Source organism: Acartia tonsa, chromosome 5 (assembly GCF_053477335.1).
Source record: "Acartia tonsa isolate MP-2025a chromosome 5, ASM5347733v1, whole genome shotgun sequence".
Lineage (NCBI taxonomy): Eukaryota > Metazoa > Arthropoda > Copepoda > Calanoida > Acartiidae > Acartia > Acartia tonsa.
In genome coordinates, this window is record NC_137264.1 from 16,964,549 (window position 1) to 16,981,342 (window position 16,794).

Sequence of the window (16,794 nt, forward strand, 5' to 3'; positions counted from 1 at the left end):
TTATAGTATGAGCTATAATTAGTTCATATGGTTTATAACTTAAATATTTTATGGCATTATTATTAGTTGTGTTGCTGTTATAACAGTTCAAATCTACTTTGGTTAGAATTGTAATATACCTGTTATTCATTTGTTGACAAGATGCATTGGTATTTGGGTTATATTATAGTTCTGAAGGAATTTTCGCTTGAAGTTTTAAAGTTTTAAAGAAGTCTGAGTACAATATGCAAGAAAGAAAAACTTAATTTTGTTTTGACTGAAATTTTCTTTAAGGGTAGGCAATGGTTTTTGCTTAATTACTAGATCTTTAAATAAAATCATTGATAGGTGAAATTGTGGCATATCACAATATATACTGTTATTGTGTTTTCATAATAAAAGTATGAAAAGTATAGTTTTGTTCGTACAGACCTTAATCAATTTTGTCTTTATCACTATTATATACAAATTGGACATACCTTTGTCGCAATACGGTTTTGGGCATATAGTCATTATTAAAGGCTGATGGGTTAAGTATCCGAGATGTGTTTCTTAGACTTAATATTAACTGCAAGGTTACTTGGGAATTATAATTCATAGGGTTTTCGAGATAATCAAAATTTAAATTCAAGCGATTCAATACTGTTTTTCCTTGCTTGCAAATGCAATGATAAGTTTGGTATCTTATCACCAGGGGTGATATAGTATTGTATGCTTATATAAAGATTAGATCAGGTGGTAAAAGTGGTTTGTGAGTTCTAATAATGCAGTTTATAATAAGACTATTACATAAAAGCTAGAGGTGGTACTAGCTTTATTTGACAGGGTTATTTTACATGTCAATGTGCTAGTTAATTCTACCAAAATTGGTCCAATTGCCAAACTTTCATAGTGTCCTCTAAGTTTCACCGTTGTGCTAGGATTGAGACAAAAGTTCATCCAACCCGAAGGTATAAGTGAGATCGAATGTGCTATTGGTTCATTTATGCCTATTGTTATGAATATGCACATAAAAAGTTTTTTTTTTGTAAAAACTGTAAGTTCATATATCTTTTGAAAACTGCTATGCTTGTTTCAATTTATACTGCAATAGACCTGTAAATCTAGAGCCAAGGAAAAATTACAACTTCTCAAGGTAAGTGAAATTTTCTCAAACTAAATTTTCTGTCTTTTATGTGCGTATTTTCCACAACTTTCTTCAGAATATTCAAAATATATGTTCAGTAATTCTGACTTCGTTTTTAGATAGTTCCATCAATTTAATGATACTCCCTAAGCATACTGGGCTCCTGGGGTGGAGTGTACTATCTAGGTCATGTCCTTAATATATATTTTTGTTTTACAATTTTGTCTTGTCTGTCTTAGGGTGAGTCTTAGTGTAAAGTTTGCTTCACAAGTAATGATAGTCTTTTAGACAAAGTCCCAGTGGTATTTTTTTGCACTGTTGATTGTTCAGGACTTTTCTGTCTACATGTGAATGTATGAAGATTTTAGAACTATGCCATAAAACATTAGCTATATTACTATTCAAGTTTTTTTTTTCTCTTTTTTTTTTTTTGAAATAGTATTGTGTGAAATTTTCAATCTTGACCATACACCTTAACCTAATTTCTACATCATCATCTATATGTTCAATGAATTTACTGTATTCAGGCGTAGATGAGACTGGAGTTTTTATTTAGCTTTAAGATGATAATCAGATTAAGATCACTCATGATATGTGAGTGCCCTGTTTGATAGCTGTATGAATTAAAGTGTATCTATCAGCTTAATAAGTTAATCAATGTAATAATTGATTTTGTGTTTCAAATTGGTATAAAAGTATTATTGGGTTGGCTACTAGTAACTAGAGTGATCTAATTAATAGCTGGCGTGTTTCGTGCTATGGCAAGTTGATCCAATTCATCATCAGATTCGTTTACTTCTGGTAGCATAGGTAATCCATATATGAATGATCCTGAGAAGTCAAAATCAACGACTACCTCCCTGACAATAGATTGGTCGCTGGACTCTATGTAACCAGTGATAACTGTGTTGGTGATAGTGTGATCGGAGTTGTTGATTATTAAAGCTCTGCCACTGAGTTGTCCATCATCATTGATAATGAGTTGTGTTTGTCCAGGTAAGATTTTGATGCCTGCATTTTCGTTTGAAATATGATCGTCGCTGAGGATTACTTGTGTTCCAGGTGCTAGGTTGAAAAAGTGGTTGATATTCATTACTATCACTTGGGTTTCTTTAGCTTTGATCTTTTTAACTACTCCTGTACAGAGCTGGAGCTCAAGTTCAGAACAGAAGATACTGCTCAGCGGTCCTTCAGGGTGAAGAATGGAATACAAACACGGTGCTAACCGGTATTTATCTGTGACAGGCGTCCATGTTAGCTGTAGGCTTCTAATACCATTTAGTCCAATTATCATAGGTGCGACATCCTCATGGTTTTCAGCTACAATTGAGAAGGGAATTGGGTAGTGACGGCTTGAGAATGATGTGGGGCGAATCATGAGAGTTACTTCTCTGGGTTCGGGGATCTTGTGATCTGCACGTGTAACTGGTAGATCATGACTTTCTTCCAGCTGATTTTCATCATCGTTCATTACTATACCGAACAACTTGCTATAGTTCCTGGCTGATATGATGTTTTTATCTGTTGCTGAGTCAAGTAAAGCTGTCATGCGTACATCATAGTCATATTTACAATCTATTTCTTCTGGCATACAACCAGAGCAATGGAGGTACAATTTTCTTTCTTCCTCTTTTGCTGGTGTAATGTTATCTCCTACTTGATCTTTAGGCTCATTGGGAACTATTTCTGCTGTGGCAGCTGTGATTCCACTGAGGTTACAATCTCTAGATGATTCCTCAGCATTGGCTTTAGCCCAGTCTTCATATGTTTGCCTGAAGACACCACTAGGTCTCACCTTACCACTATGGTATAATTCCATCATGGCTGGCCTTCCAGGACATAAGTGTCGAGAATGGTATAACTCTTTACCATATGTCTTATAACAGTTTGTACAGAAAGCTGATGTCAATACAGTTGGGTATAATCGCCCTGTATCATCACATAATAATCTACATCCATCAGATATGTCGTGAGAATATTGTCCACATGCTACACAGTAGCGTCCAGGTGATAACCTATAAGAAGCCTGATAATCCCGTTTGGTATTCCTCTGTGAATGCCTGTCCCTGTTATCCCTGTGATGAGGTTTGGGATTGGGTGACTTTGTAGCCATTTCTTTAACGGTGGATTTTCTTCTATGATAATTTGAGATGGCCTCTATTTTGGCAATTTGTCTGTCTCTATAGTTAGCTCTTCTCTCTTTAGATTTCGAAGTGTTGGTGGTGTGGATTCTCTTGTGTTCTATACTCGTTGTACAGTTTGTGCAGAGATGCCTTCCAACTTCAAGTGAACCACTCGTATTAGGTCTACCAAGTTGTATTGTGTTCAGTTTCTGCGAGAGTAGAAGTTCTTCTGCTGGTTCTGCTACTTTTGTCCGCCTGTGGGAAACAGTTTTCCATGAGTCTGATAAGTTAGCTTGTGTTGCTAGTGAGGCCAGAGATATCGCATTCACCTCAGGGCTCATATTCCTTTTGTCAATTTGTTCTGACTCTTCTAAATTGGATATTTGTATTTCCTCATAAGCATCGGAGTCTCTAATGTCTGTATTAGCTGAAGGGGTGTTCATACCAGGTGTTGTCGAGCGTCCCCGACAAGGAGTGGTTTCCTTACCAGCTTCATCATCCTGCTGGCCTTGCTTGCGGGCAGATGACATGATAATAGTTGTAAAGTCTTAGAACTAATTATAAGTTCTTTTAGATGCCAGTGGAATGTTGTACTATTTTTATGATAAAAATAGCGGAAGTTCGAGAGGAGTACAAATAATGGTTATAGTTTAAAACAATCAAGAATTTGTTTAAGTTAACAGTTCTTTGCTTTAAATTGTGTTTAGCTATAGATGGGTATGATATATGCTTCACCTATAGTTGTTTCTACGTCGTATATACGTACGTGTGAGCTTTTGATTGATATTCTAAAGATGTGCGCTAATGCACCCTTATCCTAAATTAGGCTCAACTGTAGAAACACTCCTACTTAACTTTTATATAGTTTTATTTATGGAGTCAATTTGAGCTAGTTAGCTATTCAAATTGGTTATTAAGTTAAGTAATGTTTGCAGCGGAGTTAATTTGGGTATGCTTATATACTATCACAAATTAACTTTTAGTTTGCTCAGGAGTCGACTTTCCTAGCAAATTATGGTTGTCGAGAAAAGAAACAGCAATTTATAATCCTTGTCGAACTCTTACTTCACTCCAAGGATATGTGTTTATAGCTTACGATCTACTTATTCCTGTAAGGCTATTATGAATATAACTTACTAAGGTTCACTCCCAAAGGATCGTCTATATTCTAATAATATTGCAACAATTTTGCCTGAATGTCAAAGATCTCGCCACCTCTTACTTATAGTTGTATTAGGGGTTTCCTTCCAATCCTATAACGTAATTTGCGCAAAATTGGGGCTTCACTTATGACTTCAATTCTTATAACTGTAGTGGGATATACAATTTAGATATACCTATATTTATATATGTAAAGATTGTTTTCAAAATTACCTGACCGGATGTAATCTAATTATGATTAGTAGTATTACAATATTCAAGTGCAAGTTTACTCTGAGGAAGTGTGAGATCCTACACTAGGTGGCCAACCTATAATGTGGAGGTTGTCAATCAAACTTCAAAGGAGCCTATCAACTTTGAATTACGCAGTACTTATACTTTTTTTTTTCTGAGAACTAATCTGACTGATTTTTGTGCACTTTTTTTTTTCTTAACTTATCTAAAAGTAATTTGTTAGGTTATAAGAATTCTGGGCTATATGTAGACACACTTTTATGTTACTTGGTTATAGTCTATGTGCTAGTAAGCCTAAGTAAACATACGTTTCTCGATATAAAATTTTATGATTCCGGATATTTAAAGACAGTAGGGTACTTTTCCGTAGTACTTCTGCTACTTCTTTTAGAGACGTCCTACTCTCCCAAGGTAGGCTGCTGCAACCTCCTGCTGCGTTTGGTGTATAGAACTTTGTCTCTTAAAGTGTGCTATTCAGTACATATAGGGCCTATATTGTTGACTATACTTTTATATCACTAATGGTCACTATCACTAGTAATTAACTTGTCTTTACTTTCACTGCTGAATCCTGGTGGTACATGAAATAGAAATTTTAGCATTAGCAAAGCAAGTAAAAATTTAGTTTTCATGTCCTACTTATTGTTGAGTGAACTGTTTATTGTATCTATGTATGTGTTTGTAAGGAACATACAAACAAAAGATTTTCTAAGTTAAGATTGAATTAAAAACTTTTTAAGTCAAAATAAAATAGAATCACTCTAAGTCCAAAGTTGGAAAATTTTGACTAAGTCCAAAAAGTTTCTAATGAAATTATTCTAAGTACAAAATCAATAAATTTTGGCTTAGGAAAAAAAATCAAAAATTATCTTAAGTACAAAAAGTTAGCAAATTTTAACTAAGAAAAAAAAATTTTTTTTGAAATTATACCAAGTACAAAATTAGTGAATTTTGACTAAGTCCAAAAATCTTTCAATGAAATCATGCTAAGTACAAAAATAGTGGAATTTTCTTGAGACAAAAGAAATAGAATTACTCTAAGTCCAGACGTGGAATATTTTGTCCGAGATGAAATTTCCTAACAGTTCATTCACAAAGCTACTTTAGAGATTGCCTATAAGTCAAAAGAAGTAGAATCACTCTAAGTCCACTATTGGAATATTTTGACTAAATGCAAATCTCGCTAAGTTAAGGATTTTAAAATTATAAAGTATTAGAGTGTTAGAATTATCCTTCACCAAAAGAAGTAGAATCTCTCTAAGTCCATAATTGGAATATTTTGGCTAAGACAAAAATACTCTAAGACAAAATTTTTTTTTTTTTTTTTTTAAGTGTGGAAAATGAAATTTGTTAATCTAGTTGGAAAAATCGTAATTATTACAAGTCCGAAATTTTGGTAAATTTCCAACCAAGTTCACAATTTCATAAAAATTACTATAAGTCCAGAAATTCGAGATTCTCTCTGTAACAAAAGAAATAGAAACGGTGCTAAGTCCAAAAGTGGAGTATTTTGCTCAGAGTCTCAGGAATTATTTCTCTGATTGCATACAGCAATTTGTCTACACTTATATCATTCCAACCGATCGATGTTGAGAATATCTTTGAGACTTTGAAATATTTTGTTTAACTCAAAAAATTTTTTTTTTTTTTTTTTTTGGAGGCTATGGTTATTTTGATACATCCGCGTATAAATCAGAATTGCATTAAGAATATAAGTCCTAGGCATGTATAAGTAAGTGCAAATCTCAGAAAATCGGTTCTAACGGCACCAAAGTATTAGTACAGTTTAACTTGAGTATAAATGCTACAAGTTTGTAATAATCTTTTGGCCCTTTACTACGACTCAAGAGTACTAACTGCTTTCGGCATATTGTTTCAGAAACATGGCTCCAAAGACAATATGTATCCCAACTAACAGCGTTTCCCGTGTTCTATAGGATTTGCTCCTAAGTTTTCATTTAATAAGGCAGTTCAAAATGGTCCTTTACAAATAGTATTTTGATAGCTTATAAATGAAAAGTTACTCCATGCTTGATTCTTAATAAGTTCTGGTTTAAGTATCAAAGATTCAAGTATTTCAACACTTAGAGAACTTTCGAATAAGTAAAAATCATACTAAGTCCGAAGATTTATATATATACTCCGCCACCTAGCACAACTCCTAAATTTCAAAATTCTGACTAAGTCCAGAAATCAAAATTTTGCACATAGCTCAATCATAGATTATTCCAACCCAAGTGTTTTACTAAAGAGAGGCGGACATGGAGGTGCCGGTGTGCTGGTATTCTCTAGGGCCTCTAGAGTGTCAACCAGTGCGAGTGTCCTTATAGGGCGGCGACCAATGGCCACAAATATGCTAGCATTCTCTAGGGCCTCTAGAGTGTCAGCTAGTGCAACTGCTCGTACACGAGGCTCTCAATTGCATTTGTGTCGTGCCTTTCAGTCCCTATCTCTTCAAACGCCTCATAGTCCTAACCTTGCTCTCAAATAGTATCACAGGTTTTGGTAAATCCGATTTTGCCATAGCTACAATTATTCGATTTTGGTAAAAATACCTGCCTTAGGCGGTTCGGGTACGGTAAGGAAAAAAGAAAAAAAATTATGAAGTAAAATTTTTTCTAAGATACAACCGGTAAGTTGCACCATTGTGTGTGCGAATGGGGCGTTTGTCCATATTTAGGTATGGAGACCGCTCTTCTATGAGTACTACTAAAACCTAATTTTAATGCAATACACATAGACATTCTCATCGTCGGTTCGCTTATTTAGAATGCTTAACCCTCTATTCCCACAAGTATAATACGAATTTGGTTGAGCTGGTGGAAGCTCAACAAAAGACCCACGCGAAGTATTATGTTGCTTTAACCTAAGAATAAATGGTTGGTTTTGATATTCGATCGGAATCATATAAGTATATTGAGTATTAAGGAAGGAAAATGTTTTTATAAAGTGTATTTATATCACAAGTGCATAAGTTAAGTATGGAAATATTTACAGGATAAGTGTTAAAATTATAAGTAGAGTAGGACAGAAATGTGCCCTAAGTCCCAAGCAGTGAATTGTGCTAAGTGTTAGATTTCTATTATAAGGCCTGAGCTCAATTCATGCTAAGTACTAAGGGGCCTAAATTTAAACTACAATGCATGCCAAACAACTAAGTCATTACCTTTTAAAGCCAGAAAGAGAAGTTGATGGTAGGAGAGTTAGTAAATAACTGAATAAATTCAAGAGGTACATGCTATAACATTAGCTCTGGACCAGGATTTTAGTGTTTGTCTGTGCAATTAAATATCTGTGTGTTAATATGTGACGTAAATCAGGCATAGTTGTAGGCATACATATATGTACTGGTTGTTTATATGATTACATTAACTATAAACATAATATCTTTAATAAACATATACTATTAGCAAATCACATACAGATTACCATGAATAGGCTTTCGTTACCCATATATGGTGTCATATAGGTAGAGACAGGCCTATGAATGCATAAATTGATACAAATAATGCCTTGGGCCTAGCTAAAGTAATTGTGTCTTGCCCCTGAGTGCTACTAGTTAATTGCAGGGCACGTGTCAATCAAAGGTTCATAATATGATCTATATAGTGTTGATTTTATATCAAGCATAGATAGATAGTTGTGGATGCGAAGCATTTCTGTAAAAGTCTCATATGTACGTTCAAAGAAGTTGAAAATTGAGGATCGCATCTCCAAAAGTGTCTATCGAGCACAGAAAGTTCCCCCTTTCATTTTAAAATAAATAAAAAGTAAGGTTGGTAGTGTTTCGAGTGTTATTTTTTTACATTAGGTTAGGTTAGTTAGGTTGTATTGGGTAAAGGGTAGCCCAACAGTATTAGGGCGCCAAAGGTTAGGCGGCCAAGCAAAGTTAGCACCCCTCCAACATTCACAGGTAGTGGGCATAATTATTTTTTAATATATTTTCATCTTTTGTATATATCAATTTGTATAAAAAGAAATAAATATAATTATTTGCAGTTTTTTTTACAATTGGACGACAAATTTTTCTAGTAGCTAAGCTTCTCTATAGTCCGTTCGTTTTTCTATATCCTTGATCATGTATTTGGCTAACAAAACAGACCTTTTTCGAGTTACCGAAATAGTTTCTTTACAAGCCTAAGAAATCTATAGAAACATATTTTTATTTATATTTTCTCTTATTTTTAAATTTTGACCCTGTTCAATTAACTGTTTTTAAAGGGATTTATGCATTGACTGTAAAATAACAAAATATTTGGTAGAGATTAATTATATTTTCAAGGAAGAAAATTCATAATTTTAAAAAATAAGAAATTCGACCCCTATCACTTCAGAGGACGGCTGTCAATCTCCAGATTTCAGGATATACAGTGTGTTTTTTTTTATGAGAACTTTTTTGAAAGCAATTTTACCCCACTTCTAGTTATCAGAATTTAATGATTAATGACTTATTTTCTTCGTTTTTTATAACCATTTATAAAACATCAAAAAAATATTTTAGTTTTTATTAAAAAAGTGCAGCAAAATCAAAAATTCAAAACCTAGGTGTCAACATCTAAAAATAGTTTTAGCGCATTTTTCTCATGCTTAAATCTTCTACCTATTGCAAGAATGGCTGCAAAACGCTTCAAAGTAGAGTTATAGAGGTAAAAATTTATACAGATACTTTTGGAAACATGTACTAGAATATATCAAAGTTTGAAGGTAATATCTCAACCAGGAAGGGAGTACTGGTCCCCCCAAAGTCACTACTGAAAATCCAATTTTTTTCTTGCAAAGGGTAGAAGATTTAAGCTTAAGAAAAATGCGCTAAAACATTTTTAGATGTTGACACCTAAGTTTAGAATTTTTGATTTTACTGCACTTTTTAAATAAAAACTGAAATATTTTTTTGATGGTCTATAAATGGTTATAAAAAACGAAGAAAATAAGTCGTTAATCATTTAATTCTGATAACTATAAGTGGGGTAAAATTGCTTTCAAAAAAGTTCTCATTAAAAAACACACTGTAGTTAAAACATATATGTATATAGTTAGATAATTTTTTTTGTATTTGTAGCATTCCTTTAAACAGATACATACTATCAATCTTGTAACTATAAATAAGAGTTAATCAAATCACTTGGAAATATATGCTCGCCCTGTCTTTAGAATATTTCCTTGTCTATATATTATTCATGAGCTTGGTTTGTAGAAGAGATAATTATTCTGAAATAGAGACTACCTAGTAAATTTACTTGTCAAGCTGACATTGTAACATCAGATTCAACTATAAAAGAAAACTAGGGTAGTGTCTCTGTTTACGCGTAATCCAGAATATTTGGAAAAGCCTTTGTTAGCAGGACTATTGTCTAAAATTCTTGATTTTGTTTGAAAATGTATTAGGCCTAGGCATTTCCTACTGTTTTTAAGTGCACTTCCTGCAATTGAAGTCTTAGACTGAAGTAGAGAAGGTACCATTTCTAAAGTCTCTTAAAGTAGAGCAGAAAAGACCAAAATAATTAAGATATAATTCCTGTTGTTATGCCAAAAGAGTGACTTCAAGGGGAATGACGTAGAAAGGGAAATTAGACTATATATTATGCTTGTCCTTAAAGTTTTATAACCACGTTCTCTCATGTGGTGGTTAAGAACTTTGAGTCCTTTTATCATAACTTGATTTGTTAGTTGCACAAACTAGCAATGTCCAATCTTTTCAACCGAAGATTTTAATCTTAAATGATTCGTTTTTGTTGATCATAATTATTTTATTCCGTAGGATTCCGTCTTGCCAGCAAAAATTTTACAATTTTAATTATTCTAACCTTTATCTGCATTGTTTTCCAGAAATCTTGTTCCATTCTTGAGTTGGGTTAGGACTCTAACTTTTTAACTTTTAAGGAAATGCCTTTAATCTATAATGCAATTTTAGATATTATTCAGAGTAATAAACAGCCAAGATTTGACATCTTTAAAATAAAGTAATGGAAGGGGGGAGGACTTTCCTTTCCTCAGCATTTCCAGGACCTCTAGAGACCTCTAGGGGCTTAGCAGCTAGGGTAGGGAATTTAAAGGTCATGAAGCTTCCCTGAAAATTATAAAGTACAACCCCTTCGGATCAGATAATTCCGAGATTAGGATAATTGTGTGTACATATTTTTGGCAAAGTAAAAACGTCAAATACCCAGGGATAGGGGAGAAATTGGACTGTAAATTACAATGGTTCCCAAAGTTTTACAATCTTGCTCTCTCATTCAATGGCTGAAATACTTAATTCTTGTACCTACAGTTCTAATCTACAGAATGGCTAATATCTAAATTCATTTAGGATGCATATCAATTTCTCGTTTATTGTCTTATTCCTAAAGATCTTTTCATATACCCCAAAAAAAGTCTTAGGGAAACCGCTTCTTAATTATGACGGGGGTAATTACACTTAACCTTATTACTCTTTTCAAAAACTCTTTCTTTGCACATGGAATTTGCACTATAGTGTTAATCTGATGATTTACCTTGACTACATGATCAAGTAGGAAAGAGTACAATTACCTCCTCTTTTTTATTATTCATAAAAAATATACAGATAGAAAGAAAAGGGGATTAACAGAAAATCACGAAACCTTTATACATAAAAATATGTCTTAATATACTTCCGAGTAAACCAACAGACCAATTAAATTTAATACTGGATGCTCATTTTTTCGGAAAATCTTCACAAAAATTTCAGCTGTTTATCTTAAAGGGTGCCTACAAAATCAAGCTTCCCCCAAAATTGTTTTAATCTGATTTAAAGCCTTTTCTTTTCAGTCCATATCAGCTTTAAAGCGAAAGATTTTTTAAGAAGATTTTTCTTGTCTGTTATTACTGCAATTGGCTCATTTCCGCATGTCCGTCTGTCTGTTCATACTATCATGATGGAAAATATTAAGTTGTTATAAGAGCCTTCTGCATCTAAACATATTGACAGAAGATATCGTCTAAATAAACTTTATTTTGAAGCAACCTGTACATGAAAATGCATTCTCGCCTACTCTCCCCCCTACCCCCTCACCAACCTCATGTCAATTTAACCTCATGTGGTAATCTTTATATTCTTCGAGGCCCAACAAATAGTGTGTGTTTGTGTTTGTACTGTGCTTGTGTTGTGTGTGTGTGTGTGTGTGTGTTTATTTGTTAGAATAAAGCTTTCTACACCTCTTATTATTTCCTTTAATATGTTTATCAAAAAATCATTTATTTGAGTTTTTTTTTATTTATAATATGTTTAAATTTAAAAGATTTATTTAAATACTAATAAGATAATAGCATAAATAAATAATTAAAAGAAGACCTACATTTCAAATATCCCCCTCCCTTCAATTAAAGAAATCCTCTCAAATATTTGCCTTCCCTTTCAATATATTACAATACCCCAACTTTTGGTTAGTATTAAGTCCCTTCCATTTTCATGTATTCAATGGTATTTAATCACTTAAACAAAAAAAAATAATAGCAAGCTAAACATTTTTTAATACAAAAATGAAACGAGATCAAGACCTTGGTACAAACAGACATAAATCCCACCTCTTTTCTGTTAGATCTAATTATTATTCTATTTAGGAAAACAGTAAAAGTGTCTGACTATGAAATCAGAATAAATTAACAATTAACCAATGAGAGGCCGCTATATATTTTACCATTGTGAATACTGGCTTCTCATTGGTTAATTGTTAATTTTTTCTGACGTCATAGTCAGACACTTTTACTGTTTTCCTATTTAGCCAATGCACGTATTTCAGTATTTTGTAGCATGGCTGAAAGATCAACGGACAAAGTAAATTACACACTGTGTGATCATTTGAATAGAATATTTCAAAAAAAAATTCAGCCGTTTATCCTTAATTGCAGATAAAAAAATTTATGGTCCGACAGACTGAGTGAAAGATCACATCGATATACTAAAAAAGTTTACAAAAATTACATTTCTCTACTTGTTTAAAATCTAAAAAATTATTCCTAGCTGTTTTATACTATTATTTTTCTTGACTGCAGGATAATTTTTCATATGAACTTTTGAAGTAATGTTTCAGCTAATTTTATTTTTCCAAATTTACATTTAGTTGTATTGTATTTATACACACCTCTCTACTTTTGATTTAAGGCCTTATCTTCTCTCTTTATCTTTCTTTCTCTCTCTCTATGTGTGTGTCTCCTCTTTCTCTCTGTATCTCTCTTTCTTTTTTCTTCCAAATGCAACCATCCTCTACTATAAGGCCTTTTACAATCTCTTTTCATATCAATTTCTCCCTTTTCTATACCTTCCCCTTTCAAGGTTGGTATAAGCTGGGATCATCTGATTTCATGCCCTCTATTTCCTTCCTTTTATTCCGTCTCTCTTAGTGGCTGTGTATAATATAGAGAGAGTAGAGTAGAGTATAGTTGTACGATGTCAGTTACGAGGCCTGGAGTAAGATATGAACCCACCCACAATATTAGTACAACAACAACAATGTTAAATAAAAGTCAGCTGATATTGTTAAAAAGTCACAGATTTTCGAGAAAAAAATCATGTTAAATCAAAAAAAAATTAGTGATATTAAATAGTGAAAAATGATTAGAATTTATTACAGAAAAATTGTATATCTTTTGGTGATAAAATATTCGGCCATAAATAACTTGCAAAGATTTATTTGTGAATTTTTTTTTGTTTTTTTTAGAGCTGTTAAACTATACTTGCATTGCATCCTCCCTGTATTCTGTATTAGTATATGAAGACAATTACAATTAAGTAATAAAGGCTTTATAAAATATTCCTTCATAAGAAAATCTATTTTATAGTAATATAAGGTTATATAACTTCATAATATGATTTCATTTTGTTAAATTTTCCTATTTTCAATGTAAAATGTAAGGCAAGCAATTAAACTAAAATAAATAATAAAATAATCAGAGATATGGAAGCAAAGTAGTTTACAGGGAGAGAGGGGATAATTTTGTTTATTATAAATGGAAATCAATTTATTATCCAATACCATACCCATTATGATTACCGAAAGTCTAGAATAGTATATTATCTAAAAGGCGTACTTTTGTTATGGATTTGTGAGTTATAGTATTTTAAAATTTTTGTTTATTTTAACAACACTTTGACATTAAACGAGCATTTGACAGTCACGCGCCAATTTTGAAATATATGTATTTTGAGAAATAATTACTAGAAATTTTATCATGCAAGTTTGATAGTATTAGCGGTTGTTACCGTAACATCTAGGGGATAAGTATTAGAATAGAACAGAAAAATAGCTTAAAACCACCCAAGTACTTTTGTGAAGCTTCAAAAAAATGGAGTGCTATATAAGTTCAGAAGTTATCGAAATCAGAGACTACAGACAATAAAAACCTTACTACTTAATGTCAATATTTACTACGAATAATTTTAGTTTGAAAAATATCTCAAGAATTTCTTAATTGGGCATTCAAGGAGGGTATATAACCAGGAACTCAGTTATGGCCATTTTATAATTAATTTTAATGTTAAACTGTACCAATATTCTTATGTGTATTTGTTAATTGTGTATTATCCAAGCAAATTAGCTTGCCAGAAAGGGCGTTTACATTCAAACTCCCCTTAGTTTCAAATAAATTGAAAATAATAAGAGGGAAGATTTTTTCCATTTTTAGGTCATGTTATATTTTAAACTTTGTAGCCCCGAAGGGTTAGGGCACCGCAGTTACATGCCTCTTAGGGCCAGGCCCCCTCGTAAAGGTTAGAAATAAAATTAAAAAGTATGATAGATATTATATGAATACGTAACCATTTTGTGCAGACTGATAAACCTTAATTATAAAGAAGCATATATGTCCAGTGATTAATGTTAAAGTCCAAAACCTTTTCTATTTATATGCAAACTAACTTTGTAAACTAGGAGATAGAAAATAGAATTATTAATTATAGAGTCACATTGCTTCAAAGATCTAATTATTCAAACTAAGTCTTTTCCACTCTGGCTTAGCGTCCTATTTTCTGGATTAAAACCGGTTCTGAACCATACTGAAAAAATATGTTTTGATTGTGTATATGGCTTGCAGTTGATAGTGAATGCCTTAGCCCATAAGCAGGTGCAAATAATTACTACGCATAGTAACATTAGAGTTCTAACATCAGACCTCTATTGATAAAATCTTTACTGTTGTGTTTGTGAGTTTGTGTGTGTGTTGAGATCAAATTCTAGGATTATAAAGTTTTAAGTCGATTCAATTTAACGAATTCATACGAATTATTTTCAAATGGGCAAAATATTTAGGTAAATGAAATTTAAAATATACAAAAAATTTCCAGATTTTTCAGCTTTTTATCTTCACATTTTGGCGTAATATGTAAACCCTTCGTAACAGAAAGAGCGATTTTCAGGGAAGCTTAAAACAGTCAATATAAAAATATGACAATCCCCATGAGTCTATGAAAAAAACCACCCACTTGATTAGTAATATTGTCTGTAATGACTGATCAAGTAAAAAAAAACCCTTAGATGTCATCTAAGAGTTTTTTCACATGCTTGGGTGGATTAACTGAAATGAATCAGTTGAGCTTAAAAGAATAAGTTATGCATATATACATGGAAGTACTTATATTATCACCTTATCTTTTTCATAACACTTTTTTCCAATACTAGATTCTTCTCCCCATTTTCTTGGGGTGGAAAATAATAGAAAAAAAACAACCTTAAGAAATTTATAAGGCTAACCTAAAGATTACAATCAATTCAGACCATCAATTTTTTAGATCTTTAGCTTTAGATAAAAATAATCTTTTAACTTAATAATACAGTGTGTTTTTTTTTATGAGAACTTTTTTTGAAAGCAATTTTACCCCACTTATAGTTATCAGAATTTAATAATTAATGACTTATTTTCATCGTTTTTTAGGGCAATTAATAGAACAACAACAAAAATATTTCAGTTTTTATTTAAAAAGTACAGTAAAATATAAAATTCAAAACTTAGGTGTCGACATCTAAAAATGGTTTTAGCGCATTTTTCTTATGCTCAAATAATCAACCTTTTGCAAGAATGGCTGCTAAATACTTCAAAGTTGAGATATAGAGCTAAAAATGTATACAGATACTATTAGGGACATGTACTAGAACATATCAAAGTTTGAAGGTCATATCTCAACCAGGGAGGGAGTACTGGCCCCCCAAAGTCGACTACAGAAAATCTATTTTTTTAAGAAAAATGCGCTAAAACCATTTTTATATGTTGACACCTAAGTTTTGAAATTTAGATTTTACTGTACTTTTAAAATAAAAACTGAAATATTTTTTTGGTGTTCTATTAATTGCCTTAAAAAACGAAGAAAATAAGCCATTAATCATTAAATTCTGATAACTATAAGTGGGGTAAAATTGCTTTCAAAAAAGTTCTCATAAAAAAAAACACACTGTATATTATAAAAAAAGCATGTTAATTTGTTTTCCAGATGCCAATGTTAGTGACAAAATGACGAAGGAGTTGGTTATAGAGAAACGACTCCGACACCCGAAGGGTGGGGTCCAGGTATGCAGCTACGCACTTCTTCCTTCTTATTTTATTTGTGATTAATGATACGTAAACTTTTGTTATTGATACACAATCGAAATCAGAAGCGTGCAGGAGGGGGGGGGGGGGGGTTATATATTCTTACATCCCCCTAGCAAATTTAAGAGGGTTGGATATGTTCTCCTTACCCAAACACACCTGTAACACACCACTATCAAAGGACGCATTTTCGACTTTAGAGAATTATTGATTATGTATGGGTAAAAACCTAGGGAGGTGTATTCACCATCCTGACAATTAAATAACACCCTCCTGTTGTCTGTATTACACCAACTTAAAGTTTACATCCCCCTTGGTTTGGTTTAATGGAGGTGTTAAAATTTTCAAGTGTGCTTCACGCGCCCCCTGACGAAACCCTGTGCACGCCGCTGTTCTAAATATAGTAACAGCACAGGAAAGAAAGAAAATTATAAATAGAAAAATGTTACCGGAGTTTTCAGCCATCAAGTTTTTTAGTGTGCCATTCCTCTAGAATGGGTCATTTTTAACTATAAGTGACCCAACCCCCTCATTTTTATAATTTTTAAAATTTGCATTTTGAGCCTTGGCAAGGGGATTTCTTAAAAAAAAACTTACTTAAGACAAAAACAATATTTTTTAAATGGCTTGTTTATC

At 32.5% G+C, this 16,794-nt stretch overlaps 1 protein-coding gene across 1 annotated transcript in view; it reads left to right on the forward strand.

The window, feature by feature from the left end:
* Positions 1-16,064: 16,064 nt before the first annotated feature.
* Positions 16,065-16,794, forward strand: part of LOC145320036 (uncharacterized) — a 56,136-nt gene continuing 55,406 nt past the window's right edge. The window contains exon 1 of the mRNA XM_080162475.1: positions 16,065-16,137. Coding sequence (XP_080018601.1) covers positions 16,081-16,137 — 57 coding nt within the window. The 5' untranslated portion in view covers positions 16,065-16,080. The remainder of the gene's footprint in view (positions 16,138-16,794) is intronic.